The sequence below is a fragment of the Canis lupus genome, chromosome 25 (assembly GCF_003254725.2).
Source record: "Canis lupus dingo isolate Sandy chromosome 25, ASM325472v2, whole genome shotgun sequence".
Lineage (NCBI taxonomy): Eukaryota > Metazoa > Chordata > Mammalia > Carnivora > Canidae > Canis > Canis lupus.
The window spans coordinates 44,777,895-44,797,066 of NC_064267.1; the positions used below are offsets into that span (position 1 = coordinate 44,777,895).

Below are 19,172 nucleotides of genomic sequence, written 5' to 3' on the forward strand. Positions count from 1 at the left end.
CCCTTGTTTGTGTGCTCGCATTCACGCTCTCTCTCTCTCTCAAATAAATAAAATCTTTAAAAAATAAATAAGTAAGCAAATAAATAAAATAAAATAAAATAAAAGTTAAAATGGGGCACCTGGTGCTCATTTGGTTAAGCATCTAACTCTTGGTTTCAGCTCAGGTCTTGATCTCAGTCAGGGTGTTGGGATTAAGCCCCAGGTTGGGCTCCACACTCCTTAAGGAGTTTGCTTGAGATTCTCTCTCCCTGTGTGCCACCCCCCACCTTTTTTATGCATGCTTTCTCTCTCCCTCTGCCCCTCCACCCACTCCCATACTCTTTCTCTCTAAAATAAATAAATCTTTAAAAAATAAAAATAAAAGTAAAAAAAAACAAAGAAAAAGAATTGTTAAAACTGTCCTATTTGTATATTTTGCAGACTGGCCCTTGGGGGCTGCTGGCTACAGAATGTGAGGGTGTGGGTGTGGTGGACAGACACTGCATAGGAGCCCAGGGCTTTCTGGATCAAGGTCACTCCCTCAGCCTTGTTGGTCTCCACTGCAGATGGCCCTTGTAGTTAGGTGGTGTCCTAGCCAGTTCAAATGCACTTCTGTTTGGGATTTTGTCCTCAGGCGTCCGAAGGTGTCCCCATGAGGTTCTTCACCAAGCTGGACCAGCTCATCGAGTTTTACAAGAAAGAAAACATGGGTCTGGTGACCCACCTGCAATATCCAGTGCCCCTGGAGGAGGAGGATGCAGGTGATGAGCCAGAGGAGGAGACAGGTAGGAAGGGATGGAAGGGAAGGGTGGGGGGGATGTGTAATGGGGAAGTCCAGGGGTATTTCTTTCACCACAAATGCTCGTAGATTAGGTGGGTCTGGTTATCAGAGGGAGAGAGGGTGACATGGTAACCAAGGACGAGTTAGGAAAGCAGGCTCCAGGGTCAGACAGACCTAAGTCAGACTTCCTGCCTGCCAGCTTCTTAGCTGTGTGACCTGAGTAAATTGCTTCCCCTCTCTGAATCACAGACTTCTCTTAAACAGTAAAAATAATATCTACCTGTCAGGGTGTCATCACATGAATCAGTGAATGTGGGGCCTAGAGCCTAGCACACCATAAGCACTCAATAAACGCAGCTGCCGACCTCATCAAAACAATCAGCTGCATTTCGCTATAAAGAGAATGAAGAAGGGGCAGCCCGGGTGGCTCAGCGGTTTAGCCCCACCTTTGGCCCAGGGCATGATCCTGGAGACCCAAGATCGAGTCCCACGTCGGGTCGGGTTCCCTGCATGGAGCCTGCTTCTCCCTCTGCCTGTGTCTCTGCTTCTCTCTGTGTCTCTCATGAATAAATAAATAAAATCTTTAAAAAAAAAAAAAAGAGAGAGAGAGAGAGAATGAAGGAGGAAATACTTGTATCTAACTGGAAAGAGAGAGGTGTTTCTTTATATCATCTTTAAAAGTCAAAGAAAGTTATAGCCCCTGGGAAGTATGTGAGAGGCAGGCCTCCCCCTAAAACAGCAGAGGGCCACAGAGCAATCAAACAGGAGTCCCGCAGAGAGGACACTGCGGCTTGGAAGCGCACCTGGATGGCGCACTCTTTTCCCCTGAGAGTTCACTGCCTAACAGAAAACATGACATATGTCATTGAGCCCATCACCCGATCCAGGCTCCCCCTAAATCCCAAGGCCTGGAAACAATCAGGTCCCTCCCAGGTCACCCCCAGAGCCGCTGAGGTCCCTGGGCTGGCTCCTGCTTGTCCCTGCGGGCTGCTGCCAGCCAGGTGCTGGGCACCCTTCACCCCACGCCCGCGGGCTGCCTTGGGGACCCCTCGCCCACCTTCCTCCCACCTCCCTGGGGACCCGCTCTGAGTGGCTGCACAGCTCATTGGCTGCCTGGGCAGAGGATGGACTCCGAGGCCAGGGTTCTCCGTGGAGGAGGTGGGGGCCAGGCAGAGTGTTTCCAAAGGACCGCAGCTCCGAGGACCGAGGCAGCCCGTGCCCCCTTCTCACCTCCCTCGACTAAGTTACAGGTGCCCTCATCAGAAAGAGCTGGAGCTGCCGCATGCCCGTGTGAGTCCGGGTCACTCCCCTGCTCTGCGCCATGGCCGCATGTCCCCAGCTGCCCCCAGGTGCCCAAGCCTCGGCCTCGATGCCGAGGACCCGTCCTACAGAGATGCCCGTCACACACTGGGGGCCTCAGCTCCCTCAGGCCCGCGGGCCTGGCCACTGCCTTTCTGGGTGGCCATCTGGAGGAGGACCCCGACACCTTCTGTCACGGCTGGGAAGAGAAACCCAGTCTTGTGACTGCTGGCTTCGCTTCCCCAAAGGAGGCACAGTGGCAGGCTTGAACCCGAGCAGTGTGACAGTCACCCCCACGCCCCCTGGATCCAGGGGGCCCGATCTGGCTCAGGTCTTCTCAAGGTGCTGCCGGGCACCACAGGGCTCAAAACACACTTGTACCATGGAAAGAACCTCAGGCCAGGGGCGGATGTGAAGAGCTTGTCCTCTAAAGGGAGCATCCCCGGGCAGCCCTTGGCGGGGGCCCTGGCATAGCCATTTGGTGCGGGAAGAGGCTCGGGTAGGAGGCTCAGCCCCTTTGCCCATTGGTGGTGTGCGCGGGAAGGAAGTTCCCCCGAAGGCCAATAGGCAGGAGCCCCTTCTCCCAGGCCGAAGTCAAGTTGTTTTACTTTTCAGTTCCCTGCATGAAGGGGGCCCTTCGCTTCCTTATATTTGCCTCCTAGGGTCTGGCAGGGAGAGAAGAAGAGCAGAGGCTGGAGGGAAAGCAGAGGAAAGGCAGGCCGAGGTGGGAGACAGAGGAAGAGTGTGGTTGGGCCCACCTGCTCCCACCCTGGCTCCCCTGCCCTGGGAACTGGGCCTCTGCCCCCTCCAGGGCCCCTGCCTCAGCCCCACAAGTTGGCCATCCTTCCAGGGCTGCTGGCTCCACCTGTCCAAGGCCAACAGCCTGCCCAGCCCGGCCATTTGACCCCAGCTGGCAGGTGTTTGCTGAGCACCTCCATGGGACAAAACAAACCCCAGGACCAGAGACCACAAAGACCAGATTCCTGCCATTGGCAGGCTCCCCATCTAGTCAGAGAGCCAAGACGGGAGGGACAGTGCATGCACAGATGGGGTCTATACCCGGGCACAGTGGCCGGGATGCGGGATGCGCCTCGCGTGTGGGGAGGGCCCACTACACAAGAGAGCCCTCTGTAGGTGGGTGACTCTGGGAGAAGCTAGTGCTCGGACCAGATGGTGTTACTGCTCTTCTCTTGTGTAGAAGGTGTCCTGTCTCCCCCTGAGCTGCCACCGAGAAACATCCCTTTATCTGCCGGGCTGTGTGAGGCCAAGGAGGTCCCTCTTTTGAGCGAGAATCTGAGAGCCACCGAGGTCAGCAGGCCGAGCTTTTCCGAAACATTGTTTCAGCGACTGCAGAGCATGGACACTAGTGGGTGAGTTCCCGGCTGGCAGGCCTCTCAGAGGGCCAGGCTTGGGTGCCACTACACCCAGGCAGCTCACCCTGTGCTCACTCCCGAGAGTGCCACTTCCACTCTAGGACAGCTTGCTGTGGAGCACCCCGCCCTCCCCACCTCCCAGCGGCAGGTGTGAGGAAGCCCAGGTCACCCCTCTGCTGCCTGGACACCCCCTCCCCACCTCCCAGCAGCAGGTGGGAGGGAGCCCAGGTCACCCCTCTGCTGCCTGGCTCCTGCTCTTCCATGGCCATGGGGTCCTGCAGCCTCTTTGCCACGTACTCCTGTTTCTCTCCCCGCGGGCCCAACACTTCCCTGGCTGGATGCTGCAGGTGGGAGGATCACCCGGGAGGGCTGTCAGTTGTCCTGCCAAACCACAGGCCCTGACTGCGAGACTGGCCAGGGGGTGGCCGCAACCGGAAGGAAGCTCCGGGAGCAGAACTGCATCCCAGTGCCCAGCTGGGCCTAAAGTAGGCACCCCCAGATGTGTGTTGAATGAATTGCAAAGTTAGTACACAGTGAATTCCATGCATTAAACATTTAAAAAGAATTTTTTGTTTCTTTGTGAGAAAAAGGGCCCCCAACAAAGAAAATGCTAATGGCAGGGCTCAAGCCATCTCCCCAGCTTTAAGGATCAGTTTGAGGGCTTCCTTCCTACCATCCTACTTGGCAAAATACAAAGGAAATCCCTGAAGGTGCACACAAGCCCCCCCCCCCGGTTGCTAAGATACCTGGTGTTTTTTTTTAGTTCCACTTTGAATCTCCTTTGATTCTGCTCTAGGCCCACCAGGTTATATTCTCTGCACACTCCTTGCATTACTTGTGTTATTTATCAAATAGCTAAGTATCCAGTGTTTTGAATACAGGTATGTTATCAGGATTACCCCACACACATGTGTAAATAACAAATATACTTGCTCAGCTATTCTGCGTAGAGTTTGTTGTTCAGTTTCCTTGAGTTTCTACCTCTCTCCAGGGTAGATGCTGGATAGAGAGAGCTCCTTGGGGAAATAAGTAAGGATGCCCAAATGGTGCCACCATCTGCCCCCTGCCCCCAACTCCCTGGCATCTCCTCGTCAGCCCCTCCTCTCTAGGGACAGGTGTTCTCTTGGGCCTCCAGTGGCCCAGTGGGGCAGGGACGAGGCGTGCAGCCAAGGCTCTGTGCAGCCTCCTGAGAGGGGCAGGGCGGGGGGCGGCTGGGGGCTCGTGGGCTCTCTCTGGTTTTGCTCTTCAGCTAACACATGGCAGTGGAGCCCTCCTAAACCCTCTGCTTGGAGCTGGGGATGAGTGAATAGAGCATGGTGATGGGACAGTGCTCGTCCTCAGGGCTCTTCTGGGTCACGACAAACCGAGATCCGGCCTTGTACTTGAAAGTCAGTCTATTTTGTACACAACATAGCTTTCCACACGGAGGACTGCCTTTAGATTTTTCTTAATTATAAGACAACCTGCACAGTCTTTTGTGCAAGTTGATTAGATCTAATCAGTTAGGCTGTCGTTAGGACGTTGGAGTGAAATCAGGCTTCTCTGATGAGGAGCGTTCACATCTTTATGTTCACACTCTCCTACAAGGAACATCTTAACAAAGACCACTTCCTATGACGAGCGCTCGTGGTCTCAGAGTTATGAGTCAATAATCATTAGAACCGTTAAAATATGTATATTAAAACCATGGGAGTGGTTTTATCTTTTTTAGAAACAGACTTGGGCAGAAACTGGATTTTTATGACATCAAGACCCAGAATGAGCGTAGATTAACCTTCAGTGTTAGGGTGACAGGCATGTGAATAGTTTTCAATCTCAGTAAGTCAAAATGGCCAATGGCCCTTCTAGCCTCAAGAGCAAGAGCTTTGCATTCTTTCAAAGATCTTGCAGGAAAAAAACCTGTGCCCTCTCGTGCCAACTTGATTGTATGTCAAGGTTGGAACAAAGCTTTTTAAAGCTTGTAACAATTTTTTCACCCAGGTAAATCCAATAACCTTTCCTCTCAGTTTGCTCCTTTGTAAAATAGGAATAATTATAACAAGTACCTCCTCACGTTGATTAGAGGACTAAAGGGGAAATGGGCATTGAGTGCTTGGCACAGCGAGTGCAGTGTTATGCCCAGGAAATATTGGCTGTGGTTCTGATTTTAATCATGATAGGAACTAAAGACTCACAGCTTACCCAGGAAAAAACAAACAAACAAACAAACAAAAATGGTGCTGGACAAAAGAATGTAAAGGGAAAAAAAAAAAAAAAAAAGAATGTAGAGGGACTCTCAGACCTCCAAGACAGCTCTGGTGCCATGCAGCCTGGGCTCTGCCCCTGCAGGGCCACTGGGCACAGTGCGCTTGCCGGGCCTGCGTGTGCCTCACCCACCCGGTTACTGAAGGGAATGAGCCAGACCCGAGAGGGTGGGAGGGAGAGGGCAGGGCACCTGGGCCACTGCCTTATTCCCAGCCCATCACTCAACACACAGACTTCCCCGTGGAGCCCAGGACAGCTCAGAACGTCCTCAGCACAGAGCTCCAGGTAGCCTTCAGCTGTGAACTTGGAGTTGATATGTGAGGTAGGGCCGTTTGCCATCTCTCCCCTATGCATCCCTCGGCCCTCAAATGCCATCTTTAGAAGCAGATGAGATAGGGAAATAAATCTGCTGTACGTTTTCCAAGTTGTTTTGTCTTCTTTATAAAGGATAAGCATTTCCAGCCAGTATCCCTTCCAAATATGGGCTTGGGAAATACCTTTATGGGTGGGTTAAGAGGCATTCCCCCCTCCCCAGATCCTTCAGTCTTGCTCAGACCTACTTCTCTGCCCCTTCAGTAAGACCAAGGGAACCATCCAGGAGCGTGCACATATTCTCCTAAAGGACAGTGTCCAGCCAGAGACTCCAAGAATCAAGATTTCTTCTTTTACCATTGGCGTTTGTGGCCAAAGGAACAGAAGAAGCATGTTTCTCTTTCTATTATTTTCAGGCTTCCAGAAGAGCATCTTAAAGCCATCCAAGATTATTTAAGCACTCAGCTCGCCCTGGATTCTGACTTTGTGAAGACGGGCTCCAGCAGCCTCCCTCATCTGAAGAAACTGACTATGGTCCTCTGCAAGGATCTCTATGGGTAATGGCTGTGTGGGGAAGGCACATCCCCCCCCCCTCCAACCAGGGGCCGAGGGGACAGTCCTCTGAGAGAATCAGCTCATTAGAGTGACCCCTACCCTCCGTCTGGCTGTCCAGATACCTCTGCTGTACTCAGAATAATTGGGCAGTTGGCAGGGTTTAGAAATCCTTGTGGTTGTTTCAAGGTTTTGTTTTCATGGTATTTGAAATGTGGCTTTTTTTTTTTTTTAAACTAAAGTTAATTTGAGGCCAGTTGCTGTGGGAAGGGGTGAGTGGGAGGGACACTGCTGGCCCTTTCACACTTGCTCAGGATCCAGCAGTAAGACTTTTGCTGTTAATCTTCCTTCTTGCTGCAGCCGACACAATGCACAGGCACAGAAGGGCTCCAAGAGGAAATAAATTAAAGTCAGCCTGTTTTCTGCATGGGTGCTGATGGCCGAGGGTGGGCCAGTGATGGCAGTTTGTTAAAAGCGGGCCAGTTCACCAAAACTTTCGTTTTCCGATATTTTTCCGATACTGAATTCATTGAATGACCAATTGGTAAAAATTCCTATTTCTTTTAGATTTTTGGAATTTTGCATTTTTAACTTAATTAGTGCTAAAATGAATTTCAAGTTTAATTACATCTTAATTGATAGAAGTGCAAACTTAAGGCTGCAGTGTGATCTGAACAAATGACTACTTTAAAATGCTTGAAAAAATAGAAAGCACCATTCAGAAGCGTCTGAGAGAAATCATAAGGAGCCAAAACAATCCCATCAGAGATGAAAGGTCAACATTTTGGTTGGAAAAACAGCATTTTATGCGGGTGAGGCGTTCTTGGACTATACCGTGTCGTATTTTATTATAAACATACAGCAGCTTCAGAGCTCTCTTGTCTATTTTCCTGGTGCCGTATCCATCTTGGCTTAGTTAATATGCAAAAAAGAATCTTTCCTCATCAGTAATAAAATTGAACTTTCCTCTTAAAGGCTCTTAAGAGCACAATCAGTACATTTGGTAAATTTAACAAGTACTTTCCTTGACAAATGGAGCACGCATCAAATTGGCCAGTCAGGTCTCATTTCAGTGAATTGGCTTTCAACTAATGTAGTTTCAGCCAATTGGACCTAGAGCCATCATTTTTATATATTTCCTTGGAGAGCTATTTTTCCATTTGATGCTGTTGTTATAAATCATTTATCACTAGGGAAAACACACACACACACACACACACACACACACACACGGCACTTTCTTTTTAAGAGACACAGTTGCATGATGACTGGTAATAAGCTATTTCTGTTCCAGTGGAGGTCCTGTTGTTTGCCGCTTCCTTGTCCAGGAGGAAACACCCCTCTCAGTTTCTCCCCTGGCCTCCCCCAGGCACTGGGTGCTTTTTCAGCCCTGGCCCTGCCTGCACTTTCCTGGATCTGGGTCACCTCACTTTATGGACACAGCTGCTTCCCCAGCATGCTTACTTCTCTGTGTTCCTGGGAAGAGCTTCCTTTGGCTTGCAGCTCTTCCGCATCTTTATTTACTGAATAGTTAACTGCTAGTAGAATTAGGGACACTGTAATGTCCCCTACACACCTGTCTTCACCCTCATAGGCAAAAGCATAGCCGGGCTTGGAGACTTGGTTAATTGGAGGCTGAAATTTTAGAAGATCTTACATAGATGCAGTTATGTTTCCCAATCCTTAACTATGAACTTGCAGTTTTCAAACCATTCTGTTTGGAACAGGTATTCAGTTCATTTATTTGTTGGGTGTGCCATTCATTTCCTTGACAAATATGTATGGAGGGCCTCCTCTGTACTCTGTTCTGGGTATAGGATACAGAATGCACAAGATTTCTGCTCTTTTAGACCTTGTTGGAGCTGATGTCTTAGTGAAGAGCACAATAATAGATTGTCTGTAAATAAAGATAATTTTAATAAGCATTATGACAAAATAAAACAGGCAAAAATGACAGAGACGTTGGGTGGGAGGATACTAGCATCCCTTGTGGGTTAAGAAGGCCTATCTGAGGTGGTAATGGAGCTAGGACAGTGGTGGTAAGGGGGAGCTAGCCATCCAGCAATTTAGCAGACAGATGTCAAGAAGAAAGGTCCTGAAGCAGGAATGAGGCCAGCCTACAAGGAATAGAAAGTCTATGTAGCTAGAGTGTAATGAGGGAAGGAAAATGTTAGGAACAGAGGTCAGGGAGAGGCAGGAATATAGGGTGGACCAGGCACAAGATGAATTTTAGTTCAATCTGAATTTTAGACAAATCACAAATACTTTTTATTTTATTTTATTTTATTTATTTATTTTTTTACAAATACTTTTTTAGTATAAGTATATACTATGCAATGGTGGAATATACTTATACTAGTAGATTACCCATCATTTATCTGAAATTCAAATTCAACTGGCTGTCCTGTGTTTTATCTGGCAATGTTAGGCAGGAGCCATGGCATGTATACATCCCAAGACTCTGTAGAGATTTTAGAGGATCGTGCCATGATCCAACTTCTGTGGAGAATGGATCTCAGGAGATTGACCCAAAGCAGAAGAGGAGTTCAGAGCTCAGGGGTTGTAATGTGTGGGCGGCTCTAGAGAAGGGAAGGCAGGGATCTGTGTGTGTTCTGCTCCCTGCTGAGTCCCAGGTTTGGGGACAATGCCTGGTGCAGGGGAATGGCTCTGTAGGTATTAGTTAAAGATGATGACCCAAGGGCATGGAGGCATGAGAGTGGTGTGACCTAGGACAAGTGTGGATGGAAGAGCTCACACATTTTGCTGCCTGTTTGGATGCAGGATCAGGGAAAGAGGAATGGAGGGTGACCCCTAGGTCCATTTGGTGTGAGCAGCTGAGTGGATGATGATGCCAGTTACTGCAAAAGTAGAAGCCAGGAAGAGGGTATGGAGCTGTGGGGAGATCTTTCTCTGAGCTCTTAGGCAACCCACAGCTGAACCGCCAATCATGACATTATGCTAGAAGTCTGAGCCCTGGAGACCTCAGAGCTAGGTCTGCATTTGGGACTCAGCAGCATGCAATTGGTACTTAAAGATGAGAGACAAGTGGGGTGAGGTCACCGCAGTGGGGAGTGAAAGGAGAAGGAGGCCCAGGCTGGATGTGTAGGTGTGGGGTGCAGGAGAAGCTGGAAGAAGGGCTGAGGATGGCACCAAAGGTGACTGGATCCATCCACTCAGACCCCCTGGCCCAGTAAGAATGTTCCTTAGTGTGAAGGTCACAGAGAACTAAGGAGTGAGACACAATGCAAGAGCCTCCCCTACAAAATGTCATGCCAGGTGTATCTGAATGTCAGCAGCACAAAGGCTCAAGGAGGATTTGGAAACCCAAGTTAGATTCTCTAGAACCAGACAGAAACTTTTGCAGAGAAAAAAGAATAGAGAACAAAGTCACTAGAGTCTGGAAATATTTGGTAACCTTTGAAATGGAGAAATGAGAAGAACTTCAAGTGGAATTTTAAAGTAAAATGTCCAAGTATAGAAGAGGGTACTTTATTAATGAGAGTGGGGTTATGATTTTTTTTTTCTTAGAAATAGAGAACACTTGCATGCGAGGGGTGGGGGTAGGCAAGGGGAGAGAGAGAGAATCCCAAGCAGGTTCCCCACCCAGCATGGGGCCAATGCAGGACTTGATCTCATGAGATCAGAACCTGAGCTAAAACTAAGAGTTGGACACTTAACCAACTTAGTCACCCAGGTGCCCCATGCTTAAAGTTTTAATCAACAAACCCAAAACAAAAATACTTTACCAGCATTATAACTGTTTCATGAGAACATAGCTTTCAAATCAAATCTGAAAATTAAATCACAAAACAGAGCAGAATGTCAGGGATGTATATATAGAAAACACAGGAAACCTAACTAAGGATAGGTGAAGAGCATGTGTTTAAAAAAATTGTTATTTTTTGGAAAGAGGACATAGAGATTCAACCCAGATCTGATAGTGTGGGCTCTTGAAGAAGCAGGAAAAAAATGACATAATTAATGGTAAATATATATAAAAGAAAATATTTTTCCCACACTTATAAAGGACCTAAATCCAGGTATTGAGAAGCCTCAGAAGGATCCAATTAGCAGAATAACCAAATAGCACCATCTAAGTCTCTTCTTACAAAGTTCTTAAATCACAAGGGAAGGTGAATTCAGAAAGTGAGTAATTATGAACAGCACCACTTCTCTGAAAAATTGCAATATTTAATATTATTCACATTGCCTGATATAAATTCTGAAGCAGGAATCTCCAAGGAGAAGACTACTGATCTAGGATTAACTGACCCTAGACGTCACTCAAGAGCACAGGGAGTCTTTGCAGATTTTTAAACAATTGTGAAAATGTCCTAATTGTGTGGGTTTACTTGAATAAGGATCCAAGAATTTTTTTGCCTGAAATCTTAGAGCACTGGTGATCTTAAAAATAAGAACCCAGCAGCTTACTGAGCAGCTGGATATGAATACACCCAAAGCGAAAGTGTTCATTCTATGCTCCCAGAACACAATGTGATGAAAATAGAAATAAAGAAGACAACTCGCCACAACCACGCAACCACCTGGACACTTTTAGACCGCCTCCTAAATCACAGCTGAATTAAAGAAACTGACACAAGGAAAACCTACATGGGGTAGGTGTGGGCGCCACGGAGAAATCAAACTGCCTCAGTAAGAACTCTGTGTGACGCAGCCAAAGCACAAGTTGGAGGAAAAGCCATAGCCTTAAATGCTCTGTTATGGAAAAGGGAGTACGAGAATGAGTCAGACAAACTGAATCCAGACCATGAGACTCTTGAAGGCATCATAGGTCAAGTCCTAATCGCCTTGATATTTCCCACTTCTAGCAAAGTATCTGAAACATTTGCTTACTCAGTATCCATGCACAGAGATTGAATGTGTGCAGGATTCGTGCCCGCACTATTTTAGGGGCCGGAGATATTGCAGTGAACAAAACGGAGTCTTTAAGAAATCTCTGTTGAGTAAATAAACAATCACAAGAACTGGCAAGGAAGAGAGCAGGGTAGGGGTGGGAAGGTAGGGAGAATGGTAAAAATAAAACCAGAAATAAATTAGCAAAAAAGGCAATTACAATTTTATTGGTATTTATTAGGTATTAATTTTATTTTATTTTATTTTAAAGATTTATTGATTTATTTTAGAAAGAGGAAGAGTGTGTGCAAGCAGGAGGAGGGGCAGAGGGAGAGAGGGAAGCAAACTCCACTCTGTGCAGGGAGCCTGAGGTGGGGCTCAATCTCACAACCTTAGATCACAACCTGATTCAAAACCGAGAATCAGATGCTTAACTAACTGAGCCACCCAAGCACCCATACAATTTAAAATATTAGAACATAAGAGATTTAATAGTCTGCATTAAAGATTTGCAAAACAAAGACAGTGCACAGGGCTACAAATCTTCAAATTATAGTTGAACAGATATTTTACATACAACATAAAAATTACCATGAGTGCCCTCCTTTGAAGTTTCAAGAAACAAATAATGACCATACTCTGTAAATTATTCCTGAATGACAAAAATCACCTAATTCAGTCTTCAAGAAAAATACAGTTCAAATCCAAAAGCCTAATCAAGATAATAGCCTGAAATAAAACTGTATCCACTTTCATTTGTTAATATCAGTGTTTAATATTTTAATAATGTTTTAATAAATATAATTTAGTAATATGAAAAATGGAGGCTTAGGGCACCTGGGTAGCTTGATCAAGCGTCTGACTTTTTGATCTCAGGGCAGGTCTTGATCACAGGGTCCTGAGTTCAAGTTCCACACTGGGCTCCATCCTGGGTGTGAAACCTACTTGAAAGAAAGAAAGAAAGAAAGAAAGAAAGAAAGAAAGAAAGAAAGAAAGAAAGAAAGAAAGAAAGAAGAAGAAAGAAAGAAAGAAAGAAAGAAAGAAAGAAAGAAAGAAAGAAGAAAGAAAGAAAGAAAGAAAGAAAGAGAAAGGAAGGAAGGAAGGAAGGAAGGAAGAAAGAAAGAAAGAAAGAAAGAAAGAAAGAAAGAAAGAAAGAAAGAAAGAAAAATGGAGGCTTTATCTAAGAAGTCACTTCAAAGAAGAGTCAATGTAAAGAAAACACGATTACAACATGAAAGAGTCATTTGCATAGGTGTCCTAACAGACCTGTGAATTAAAAAGGAAAGTGATTTAATTTTTTTAGTGGGGGAGAGACAGTCTGAAGGCCAATGTGGGGCTCTGTCTTACAATCCTGAGATCATGACAGGAGCTGAAATCAAGAATCGGATGCTTAACTGACTGAACCACCCAGAGGCACCCCCCAAAAGAGTCATTTCTAATTTTTAAAAAAGCGTTTTTTTAAAAAAAGGATAGATTGTTACTAATGCAGTCAGTGTCAGTGTAAAACCAGTTCCACCTGACAGAGAAACAATACAATTATTCCTTTAAACATTTTAACAAAAGAAAAAGAGATGCCCTTTATCACCTGCTTTCTCACTGTATGGGAATTAATTTTTTTTTATTTTTTATTTTATTTTTATTTTTTTTGCCAAAGGAAGCAAAGAATAGAGACAGCAAAAGTTAAGAAAACAGCAAGGCATCAGAGCGTCCCTTCCGAGCCTGGAGTTCTGGGTTGGACCACACTGGATGTGCTGGCTGGATACCTGATGGGAACCTTGGGGCAATGAACCAGCTTGCTGAGAACAAGGCAGAGGTCGTGCTCCCTCTGGGAGGGCTCAGGCAGGGGGTCTGAGCCCCTAATTAGCTGTCTCTAAGGGTCTGACTTACCCCAGGACTGCAGCCCACTCTGGCTTTGTCCCCTGACTTCCCTTGAGCTGGTGACCTGACGCTGGACAAGCTTTCCAGAGACCCTGCCAGTGGTTGTGATGCCCCCCCGACAAATCCCTTCTGTATGATGATGCCAGTTTTTTTTTTTTTTTAAGATTTTATTTATTTATTCATGAGAGAGAGAGAGAGGCAGAGACACAGGCAGAGGGAGAAGCAGGCTCCGTGCAGGAGCCTGATGTGGAACTCGATCCGGATCCCGGGACTCCAGGATCACGCCCTGCCCCGAAGGCAGGCGCTAAACCGCTGAGCCACCCAGGGATCCCCTGAGCCACCCAGGGATCCCCGATGATGTCAGTTTTTAAGGCTTCCAGCTGAAGTCTCAATGTGTCATTTGTCATTCGGACCCTAACCAACACTTCCAGACACACCCGGGAGCCAGTCAGGTGCCTCAAAATTTTAAATTTTTTACAAAGTTTAAAAATACAAGGAAAAGCAGTGTCATTCTTAGAAAGACCTACAGATTCAGCTTGTGTCTGTGTATTTGTGTTTTTAGGATATCATTTTGAAAAAGGACAATGAGAGAGTTCTATTTGATGTTAAAGCATGTTCATAATTAGTGCCTTGGAATTTTTTTTTTTAACCCAGAATTCTTTTCTGACAATGACCATTTAAATGAATATCACTGCATGAACAGATGCAGGAGCTCTGGCAGAGGGGGTGGGGAAACCCAGAACCCAGTCTGCCCAGCACTCCCCCTACCCTGCAAATCAGCTTTTTCCACTCCACCCTTGGTCCCCTGAAGGTAGTCACAAGTGACCCCTAGGGCTGTAACACCATCCCCCTCCCCAAACCGTGACTTTGTAAATCTGAGATCCCAGCTATACTGGGAGCTCTCTGGATTTTTTATCCGGTTGAATGAATGGTATGGAGACTGCAAACAAATCCTACCATATTTAAAAAGAGCTCGTGCAATGGACTAGCTCAAGGGAAAGATGGAAGAGAGAGCACGTGCTGTTGAGACTGAATAGCAATACGGAGAAAGATGAACTTAATTCCACCACTCATTAAAAAAAAAATTCTAGATGAGGAATTAAGAATGTGTAATATCAACAAGAAAAACCTATATATAACTCTTAAAACAGTGAGAAACCAATTTTAAATGAGCAAATAATTGCGTACTAGTAAAGACTGATTGATAAATTTTTAACTAAGGCAAGCAAAGAATTACCAAGGAAAAGATGAAAAATAGAACAATTAGAATGTATACAGTGCCTTACAATGAAATCCAACCTACCTAGGATGACAATAACAGAATGGAAAAAAAAAAATCCTTACAACACCTGGACTGAATAAAAAGCAAAGCGATGTGTGAAGAGTTTATACCAATGTCTAAAAAGTCTAACAAAATCCCCAGCAGGTTATTTGGGAATAATTGTGCGGTATAGATAACAGAAAGGTCTGGGATTGGACATCCATGTACTTTACAGAATATCTTAATAAAAGAACTTTTATTCAAAAAAAAAATCCCCATCAGGAAACTGACAAAGGACACTAACAGTTTATACAAAGAGAAATACAGTAGAAACCAACCTTGCAGGAAAATATTTAATGACATTGAATTAAAGACACGCAAGCAGTGCATCAATAGTGAAATGCAACCCAAAAAAAAAAAAAATAGTGAAATGCAGTGTTATACCCACTAAAGGAGAGAGGAAAAGAAGATCGTACAACAAATGCAGAAAGCACCTCCAAGGAGCGGGCTCGAACAGTGCCTGTGGCCCGTGAGGGGCACCATCACTCAAAGGCTGGGCAATATTGATCAAGAGCCACAATCTCTGCTTACCATAAAATTGTCATTGAAAATAAGAAAAGCTATAGGAACAAAGTTGTTCGGAGCAGCCTGTATTTGTAATGGCCATGATCTCAGAATAACCCAAATAAAAAAAATAATAACCCAAATATCCAGCAATTCATTTTGGCACATTTACCCGATAGACTATTTTGAAACTATCCGAATGTTAAACATATAAAAACATGAAGTTTGGGGTGAAGTAATGAGTGAAAAAGAGAACTCAAAACCGTCTGCCGCTGTGATTGAAACAATGTGAAAACAATAAAGACAGAAGGGAGCAAAGAATGGGTGAAGCTCCGCTGTAGGAGTTGTCAATGGGTCAGACAAAGCAAAATCTCTCCAGGCGTCAACCTCAGCAGTGAGGAGGGGATTTGAACCAGAATGCTCAGGCCTTCAGCCCCGGAAGCCCCTGGGGCACACATTTAAAATGCAGATTCCAGACCAAATCAGGTTGGGGCCCAGAAATTTGCATTTTTAACACTCCGGTGTGTTTGCGATTCTTATAAACACGAGGTTGGGAACCGTGGATCCCTGAGTGATTTCAAAGTAGTTTTGTAATTCTGTGTCCCAGTTATCTACAGGCTCCGAGTCTGGCTGACCAGAGGGAACTCAGGTCTGCGCATCACGACTCCAGTTTGGGTGGGGGAACGAGAAGACGTGGGGGTCCGGGGGGGGGGTGGCGGTGAGCCAGCCCTGGCAGGCCTGGATCTTCGCCCGGGCTTGTTCTTCTGGGAAGGATCCCTGCCTTTGCCAGACCGGGTGTGACCGTCCCTCCAGCTGAAGCCTGCCGTGCCTCATCCGGCTCCTCACTAATCCTTGACCTTCACCTTGTCCCCTGCTCCTAGCGAAGTCATTCGGACCCTCCCCTCTCTGGAGTCTCTGCAAAGGTTGTTTGACCAGCAGCTCTCCCCTGGCCTCCGTCCACGGCCTCAGGTAAAGCCTTTGGGGTTGGAAAGACGAGATTGATAAACCAGGGTTTATCAATGGGGGTGAGGGGTGGTGAGGGGTGAGGGGGCGAGGGGTGGAGGATAAGGTTGCAGAGTTTCAAGGGCTCAGAAGGGAGCCCTCCCCGCAACACTCCTGCCCTAAGTTGGCTAGACCACCAGAGCTTGGGATGGGGGGGGGGGGGGCCTCCGGACTCTGTTCTCCCAGTTAGGCATTTCCCCACTGCCTGATTTTGATTTAAGGAATAAAGATGTCAAATTACGCACCCATCAGCAGAACTACTTGTTAGTGCTGAATAGGGAAACAAGGCAGGGCCTTTTTTTTTTTTTTAATCGTTGCTCACTGGAAACTATTAGAAGAATGTGAAGTGCCTAAATGCTTGATCCTGCAGTCTTGCCCCAAAAAAGCAAAGCGAAGGTGGTCCCCATCCCCCCACACGCTGGCTCCCAGTTTGGCAGGAGCCAAGGCCAAGTCATCCACTGAGCAAAGATCTATGTATTGAAAGGTGTCAGCAGCAAAGGTCAAAAGCAGAACCAGCCTCTCCAGAGAAAGTACTTGCAACAAATATAAGGGACAAAGGATTAATATGTTAACAAAAAACCTCCTCCAAATAATTAAGGAAAAACAAACCCAATTTTTAAAATAGGGAGACGTTATAAAGAAAGGCTGTCTTCAACCTTATCTCATGAGTAACTGGAAAATGAGATTCGTAACAGGGAAATCTCTTTGCCTATCAGATGGGCAAAAAGTTGGTTGATGGAATCAGGGCTTGGTTTGGGTTTTTGGGGTCAGGGACTCACATGGGGTTCACTGCTCTGCTGTGCGGTTGGGAGTGGAAATGACTTTTCTGAAGGGCAGTTTATCCACCTGCAACATCAATGTTAAATGCACACATCCTTCAAGCAAGCAGTTTGATACGTAGGCAGCCGTCTTAGGGACAGAGATGTTTATTGCTTATTGTGGCTTTATCTCTAAAAACAAAAACAGTGGAAACCACCCAAACGTAGAGCTGCAGAATTCTAGTCTAAGGGGGGGTGCACTGTTGTGGACATACTACCCACAGCATATTGTTGGGCGGAAAAAGGCAACGGCATGTGAACTCTGAGGTCCATGTGGAAATCCGACCAGAAGGATTCCTATCCCGAAGTCTACCTCTGGTCACCGCGCGTGGGGATGGGACGAGGGAGAAGGGGCTAGGCCATCGGGGACTTGGGGCTCGACCAGACTGTTTGCTGGAGGGTGTTTTTTACTGAGAAGATGTATATGTGCTATTTGTACCACTTAAGAAATTTCACCCAAAATTTAAAAGGCAATGAAAGCAAATGATGAGACATTAATCTCTGGGAGAGTAAAAGCAAATCTAGGCAAAACAGGGGCCCTGCCAGACTCTTAACATTTAAATAATTAGAACAGAAGACCACACACCCACATCTTTGAAATAGAGAAGAGGGCGAGGCCCCCAGAGAGTCAGGCCGCCACCGTCAAGCTGGGGCTACTGCCTGGCCGGCCAGCTGGTGTTCCCTTTCTGGATGGAGGGTGGCATCAGACGTGGATGGGGAGAAAGGGTCCTCGGTCCCACTCTCCCTTATTAGAACTGACTCATAATGAAAACGCAGGGAGGATGTCCTAGATGCCTTCAGAAATTCACAGATCCAGGAGGAAGTTCCAGGGCTGCTGCCTGAGGTAGAGGAAAGAACACTCCCCGCTAGATCGGAAACCTCCGAGCCCAGTCTCTGACCCGCCCCCACTGGTCCTTGTTTTCCTCAGCTGTGAAATGGGCAGAGCACGTCTGACACTGCAGGGTTCTGTGAAGGACTAAGTGAAATTGCATGTGTGAGACACTGACTGCCGTACCCTGCTGACACAGGGCCCTTCCCCTCGGGTCAGTGAGCCAGGCTGGGGCCCCTCACCCCGGGGACCCCCCACATGTGGAATTTATTCATTCGAGATGGGAGGTGCAAAATGCAACGTAATCACAATGAGTGCGGAGCTCAGGACTAGGAGAGACCTGGCTCTGCCCCATGTGAGAAAGAGTCGTTAACCTTGGAACCCACATCCTCCCTTTAAAGGGCAACTAAAAAGCAAAGTAAAATAACTGGGCCAGTTTATGGGAACTCACAGTGTCACTCAGGCCAATTTGCTCACTTCTAGGCTAAGCTGTGAATTAGGTCCTCAGCCTTGACGTTAGTGACCTTTGGGGCCAGATTATTCTCGGTCGTGGGGGACTGTCCTGTGCATTGTGGGATGTCAACACCTCCCTGTCTCTTCTGGCTAGATGCCACTAGCATCCCCCAGTTGTGGCAACCCACAATGTCTCCAGATGTTGGCAAATGCCTTTTGGTGGGTAAAATCGCCATCAGCCGAGAATCACTGGGCTAGACCTACATGCAAGTCTCAGGTCTACACTAGCTGTGTGTGACGTTGGACACGCTGACTCACCATTCTGACTCAATTTCCCATCCGCAAAACAAGGGTTAGAAGAATCCGTTCATGCGGGGATTTGATGAATGGACGCGTTTATTTTTTATTTTTTTAAAGATTTTATTTATTTATTCTTGAGAGACCCAGAGAAAGAGAGAGAGAGAGAGAGGCAGAGACACAGGCAGAGGGAGAAGCAGGCCCCATGCAGGGAGCCCAATGCAGGACTCGATCCTGGATCTCCAGGATCAGGCCCCGGGCCTAGGGCAGTGCTAAACCGCTGAGCCACCTAGGCTGCCTTTTTTTTTTTTTTTTTTTTTTTTTAATGGATGCGTTTAAAATGTGCTTGGCCTCATGGACGAATTCATGCCCTTCTCCTCTGTGTTCCGCCTGCTGGGAGGCCTAAGTGGAGGCCGAGCTCCCGCATTATGCTAACACCTTTTGTTCCAAGAACCAACTCCAGGTTTGTCAATAACTTGGTTTACACTTGGTAAGTTTTTGCCAAACCTGCCTCCTCAGACACAGATTCAAAGGAAAAGGGGGAGACACCAACCTAAAACTGCTAGGTGACTGCCCCAGGTAGCAAGCAGGTCTTCGTTCCAAGTCCCTGAGAGAGAAAAGGAAGAAGGTTGAATCTGTTATCTTTTCAATTCTTTATGAGATAAACAACCCAAAA

General features: G+C 46.6%; 1 protein-coding gene across 1 annotated transcript in view; it reads left to right on the forward strand.

Annotated features, from left to right (window-relative positions):
* INPP5D (inositol polyphosphate-5-phosphatase D) overlaps positions 1 to 19,172 on the forward strand; it is a 119,625-nt gene that overhangs the window by 49,385 nt on the left and 51,068 nt on the right. Inside the window, exons 3-6 of the mRNA XM_025463479.3 lie at positions 614 to 764; positions 3,258 to 3,429; positions 6,405 to 6,545; positions 15,979 to 16,066. Of these exons, the coding sequence (XP_025319264.1) occupies positions 614 to 764; positions 3,258 to 3,429; positions 6,405 to 6,545; positions 15,979 to 16,066 (552 nt within the window). The remainder of the gene's footprint in view (positions 1 to 613; positions 765 to 3,257; positions 3,430 to 6,404; positions 6,546 to 15,978; positions 16,067 to 19,172) is intronic.